The following is a 6,000-nucleotide window of genomic DNA, read 5'->3' as shown; positions in this document are numbered from 1 at the left end:
TGGGATTTCTTTTTCTTTTTTTTTTATTATTTTTTTAATTTAATTTTATTTTTTAACTTTACAATATTGTATTGGTTTTGCCATATATCAAAATGAATCCACCACAGGTATACACGTGTTCCCCATCCTGAACCCTCCTCCCTCCTCCCTCCCCCATACCATCCCTCTGGGTCGCCCCAGTACACCAGCCCCAAGCATCCAGTATCGTGCATCGAACCTGCAATGTAGACTTTAAATGAGTCTTTTCTATTGCAATTTTATGGATCTCTCAAGTAATCACATTTTTTGTTTTCTTTTTTATTATTGTTATAAAAGAAAATCATTCTTATTTCAAGAAGAACTCCCAAGTATAAAGAGAAAACACAGATCATGTGTAATTCTGTCACCCAGAGAGCAAGACTCTTAATATTTGAAATATATGTCTAGATTTTTCTTCTGTAAATATATATCACATAATTATAATTTTAAAAGAAACAGGCACTTTTTTTCCTCTCCAAAAGCACTTTGTTCTTCCTTTCATGCTTCATGAGTTATTCCCCTTCACCCTCTGGAATCTACATTTTCATTCTCATTACTGCTGTTTCTTGAACTATGAACATACTCAATAGCTTTACACAAGGGAAGGAGGGAAAACTGTAACTTTCCCAGTATTCTTGCCCTGTATTTTTTGTCTTTGCACTAGCATTCTTGCTCTCTCTATTTCTCTCTCTTTCTCTCTTTAAAGCTATAACTTAAGGACATAAGATCTACCACCTTAACAAATGTGTCCCTCTTTCCCTTTTCATTCGAGCTTGCTAAGAGAAAATAACTCCCCTCTCACCATTACCACCAATGTATTCATTAATTTACTTTAATCTTGGTTCCATCATCACTAATTCTTCTTTTCCTAACAGCCTTGATGACTTCCAAAATGCCAAATACAGTGAAAGTATGCAGTTTGCCTCCTTCTTTAACCTTCCATCAGCATTTGACACCATCTACAACTCTATGTCCTTTGACTGCATTGAGTTTCTCCTCCTACACCTATGCCCACTCCTGTTCCACTTCCCTTCATTGGGTTCTTCTCTTTGGCCCATTCTTTAAATGTAACGATTCTCCAGGATGCCAGCCTTAGTCCTCATCTCTTCCGTCTCCACATTTTCCTTTTTAATGAGCTCGACCTCTCTGACAACTTTAATTATCTCCATCAATCCATATGTCTTGTCCTTATCTCTCTTCTAAAAATATAGACCCATATATCCAACTGGACAACTGGATCTTTCCACATGGATGAACTTTCCAAAGGCATTACAAACTCAGCAAGTATCTTCTTAGCACAGCATCTCCTTTCCCAATCCTCCCCTCTCTCATTGATCCTCTTTTCAGCTGCTGGCAATAACATTCAATAGCTATAATAATGTAAATAACAGCAAAGATATTTCTGAAAATACATGATCATGATACAGACCTGATCACTGAAAGAAGTAATATTTGCATTTATTTTGACATCTATAGTCAATCATATATTGCATTTGGGACTAATTAATGCAATTATAGGATTTCCCTTGTAGTTCAGTTGGTAAAGAATCTGCCTTCAATGCAGGATACCCGGGTTCAATTCCTGGATTGGGAAGATCCCCTCGAGAAGGAAACAGCAACCCCCTCCAGTATTCTTGCCTGGAGAATCCCATGGACAGAGGATCCTGGCAGGCTACAGTCTATGGGGCTGCAAGAGTTGGACACTGCTTAGTGACTAAACCACCTCATACAATTAACTCTAAAAAAGGACTGCTATAGAATTTAATAATTAAGAGTCCATTGGTGACTGTCAAGAATGCAATTACAGTAAATTGCACCCTGATTGTGATTGGCTTAGAAGTGAAGAGAAAGGAAGGTGGCATCACTGACTCAATGGACATGAGTTTGAGTAAACTCCGGGAGTTGGTGATGGACAGGGAGGCCTGGTGTGCTGCAGTCCATAGGATCACAGAGTCGGACACTACTGAGCGACTGAACTGAACTGATGGCTAGTGAGCACAGACCACTCTTTCAAGTTTGATGATAAAGAGATAAGAGAGATTGAATGAATGCCTTTAGGGGAAAGCAGAAGAAAGTCATCTTTTAGGACAGGAAAAAAGTGAGCAATTTTGTAGGCTGCAGGAAGGAAGGTGGTAGAGAAGAAGGGATTAAAGATAGGAAAAATAAGATAGGAATTGAATACTGACAACCAGGAAGAAAAGAGTAGGATGATCTTTGTTTCTTTTGTGTATATTATATATTTTTCATTAACATTTGCTTTAGTAAATATCAGGTCTACTGTTTATCACATTGAATAGTATTGAACAAGAAACAGTAATAAAATTTTTTGAAATATTTATATGTAAACCTTTACACTTGTTTTCATATCTATAGTTAGGCAAAAATTATAATTGAAGCTAGTTGGCACAATTAATTAAATCATATATTCCTTTCCCTTTCAAAATTTCCCTTGTATATTCCATTCCTAGTGAATATGATAAATTCTTTTAATTCAACCCATACACAACTGGAAGTTTTCAGTTAAAACTCTCACTTTTTCATAAACTCTTATAAGTCTTCTTTTAAAAAGAACATTGAGTACTTCGTTTTCCAGGTCTCTATCCCATTAGACTTTATTATTGCTTTGTTACTTACTTGCAAAATTTTCTTCTATAATAGACATTCTGTATCCATGGCCATGTATGATTTTCCTATACATTTTCCAAGTTTTATGGTTTATTTAGTTCAAGTGAATATACCCACCTTTCTGTTTCATTTTTGTGGAGGTAGATAGGGTTAAAGAGAGATGGAACATTTACAGAGAGGAAAGATGATCAGGCTCAATGTTCCTAAGAAAACAGCAGCTCTGATCCAGTGATATTAAAAAAAAATCATCAGTACTAAAAATATAACTAGATAGTTCTCCTTCCAGTTATTCAGAAAGGGTTCATAACGGTGTGGGGAGGAGAGGAGATACTGTATTTGGAGTGTCAGAATTGGACACTTATCCTGAGCTGAAAGCTTCTCACAGAGTGGGAGACGTTTTCAGCAATTTTTCTCTTTCCTCACTTCTCCCACCTCGAGGTCCTCACCATGTTAACTTCACTGCACTGATGCTCCCTCCTCAGCTGCATGTAGAGGGGCAGTGCACAAAATCTGCTCTCAGCAGGTAGCATGCTCTCAGGCTGAGGTGGACAGGGGCCTAACCTCACTGCCTCAGGGGCAATCCTCAGCTGCACTGGCTTCAGGGAGGTGGGAGGAGCACAGGAAATGATTCCCTTCTGGCTTCTCCTCCCCCAGAAGCCCCGCCTCCTCATGCTAGGCCAGTGGGGAGGTTAGCTTTCTTTCTCCTTCTAGGTCAGTCCTCTGACCAGTGTGAAGGGCCACGCAGGAGCTATGGAGTTGCTTTCTTGTGCTTGACCAAGTGCATAGATAGAAGACAGGGATTCCCGGCTGGGAGGAGGGAGGAGAGCAGAAGATCCCTGGCTGGGCTGGCTGATCTCAGCAGTCCAAGTGGGAAGCTGAGAGCTTGAAAGAGGATTATACTCGCACTAGGAATAAGCAGTAAGTGAGCGAATAGCCATGATGGCTTAGAAAAGGCTTAATCCCCATGGGGTTATGGGGTGAGCTAGAAAATATTGCTTAACTCTAGAGTAAAACTGGAAAGCTTCTGTGTACAGTTGTCTGCTGTTTGGAGACTAGGAGCTTAAGTACAAACCCAGATGCCTCCTCCCACTCTTGGAAAATGCCAACTTCTGTTTACAGTAGTTGGGAATATAATCTCCTTCCCTGATCTAGCCTCTTTCTGGGGTAATTTAGTACTAAACCAGATAAGGAGTTGTGATTAAACTGGAGAAGTAGAATCTGTACTGGCAGGAAGGGCAATCTTGAATTATGTTCTGTGAATGCCAACATTGTTATATATATATATATATTAGTAGTGATTTACTAATCACAAGAGAGTCTAGGGTGGGGCATTGAAAACTTTTTTGACAGAGAAGCTGAGTAGTCCATACGCATGAGATGAAATACAAAAATTTGTATAATTAATAATAGATGGAGGGGTTTTTTGAGCATTAAACTAGAACAGCAGTCAGGGAACATGGCAGTACTTGGATAAACATTAGCTAGAAAAAGAAGAAATTTTAGTTTCAACGATTTCACAATGTTTACAAAGTCAAAACAATGATCCGGGGATACTTCGGTTAGTGTGGCGCATTATATATACTATTGCTGGGCAAGATCTGTGGTTCTCTGGTCAGCAAGCTCTGGCAATGAAGCCACTGCGGCTGGTGCAAAGAATTCTGGGATGTCTGACAGTGAAATGGATGCAAAGGCACATATTCCATCTCTACTTAATGTCCTTCTGTCCAGAAATCGGGTCATGCAAATGAGCTACTTGGTACGTATATAGATCAATATTCAGTAAAGGCATTTCTAAATGATTTGCATTAGAGGGTCTCTGGACAATATCTTATGGTGACCAGTGGACTAAAAGGATACGAAAGCAAAGTGATAGGAAGTCAGTTTGATTGAAACCAACCTTGTTCTTTTTGTTTTCCATCAGTCTTGAAATGGAACCTCAAATGAGGACAAGAATAATAATAGAAATACTGTGGCCATCTGTTCTGTTCTAAGTGGCTAAACTCATTAATATATGAATGAGAATTCAGATTTTATTTATGCATCCTAGTACTTGAATATTCAGGAAATCTCTATCAGGGGAAAAAAACACAACAATAGGAGGTATGTTTGTTGGAGGGGTGAGGGAGTGGGGAAGTGTGGAAATCTGCTTTTGAAATGTTATAGGAGAAAAAACAGACAAGAATCATGGCCCATAATGTAAAGAAGACTTTTGTCATGTTTGCTGAAGGATGTAATTCTTCCCGATAAGACGAGGATCCTAATGTGGCACAGTGGATGGAAACATAAGAAATATTTATAATTCCCTTAATTCTAGTTGATACAGTTAATACTGAGCAGGATTTTGTTTTTGTTTTTTTTAAGATAGCAATCTTGGATTACAGCTAATTAGGTAGTGAATTTTCTTTTCTTTTTGTTACTGGTCCTCTGCAAGGTACTAATAATTTCTGAAATTATGAAGAAGTAACTGTCATTCCTGGTATTTCCTTTAACCCTTGCACTGGGAGAAAGGGGGGAAAATAAGACTCAGACATATTGTCTCTCTCCTGTAACACAACAGTAAAATTGTTGGCATGATCTGTGTTGTTTTCTAACTTTATAACTTTTGCTATGGGGAAAGACAGATGGAGGAAAAAATGCCAATAAAGAATATTTTTTTTAATGGTCTGTACTCTTCCAACTTTTTAAGCTATCTAATTTTGAAAATTTTCTTATTTACCTTTTAAAAATTATTTCTGAGTTGTCTCTTCCAATATTAGTTTTCATCAGATTTATAGGCAAATACAGAAAATCTGGGGCTTCCCTGGTAGCTCACCTGGTAAAGAATCAGCCTGCATTGCAGGAGACCCTGGTTCGATTCCTGGGTTGGGAAGATCCCCTGGTGAAGGGATAGGCTACCCACTCCAGTATTCTTGGGCTTCCCTGGTGGCTCAGATGGTAAAGAATCTGCCTCCAATGCAGAAGACCTGGGTTCCATCCCTGGGTTGGGAAGATCCCCAGGAGGAGGGCATGGCAAACCACTCCAGTATTTTCTTGCCTGGAGAATCCCCATGGACAGAGGAGCCTAGTGCTACAGTGCATGGTGTTGCAGAGTCAGATACAGCTAAGCAACTAAGCAACTAAACATGGCACAGCACATAGAAAATCTGAAGATTCATTAACTGAGTGGTGTTATACTTGCTTATTCTTAAAAATATATGAAGAATTAAAAGCAAACATTTAGTACCTGAAGTCTTAAGCATAATATGATCACTAAATGCAGCTTCACTGTTTAAGAAAAATGCCCTAGGACTCTAAGGAATGTATTATTTATCTTGAATTATTAAAGAATATTTTCTGAAACTATAGAATTGAAAAAGA

General features: G+C 38.6%; 1 protein-coding gene across 1 annotated transcript in view; it reads left to right on the top strand.

Annotated features, from left to right (window-relative positions):
• Positions 1–4,306: 4,306 nt before the first annotated feature.
• PEX5L (peroxisomal biogenesis factor 5-like) overlaps positions 4,307–6,000 on the top strand; it is a 219,844-nt gene continuing 218,150 nt past the window's right edge. Inside the window, exon 1 of the mRNA XM_010855624.1 lies at positions 4,307–4,399. Within this exon, the coding sequence (XP_010853926.1) occupies positions 4,307–4,399 (93 nt within the window). The remainder of the gene's footprint in view (positions 4,400–6,000) is intronic.

The sequence above is a fragment of the Bison bison genome, unplaced genomic scaffold, assembly GCF_000754665.1.
Source record: "Bison bison bison isolate TAMUID 2011002044 unplaced genomic scaffold, Bison_UMD1.0 scf7180017864367, whole genome shotgun sequence".
NCBI classification, from domain to species: Eukaryota; Metazoa; Chordata; class Mammalia; order Artiodactyla; family Bovidae; genus Bison; species Bison bison.
This window is presented reverse-complemented; position numbering and strand designations above follow the sequence as displayed.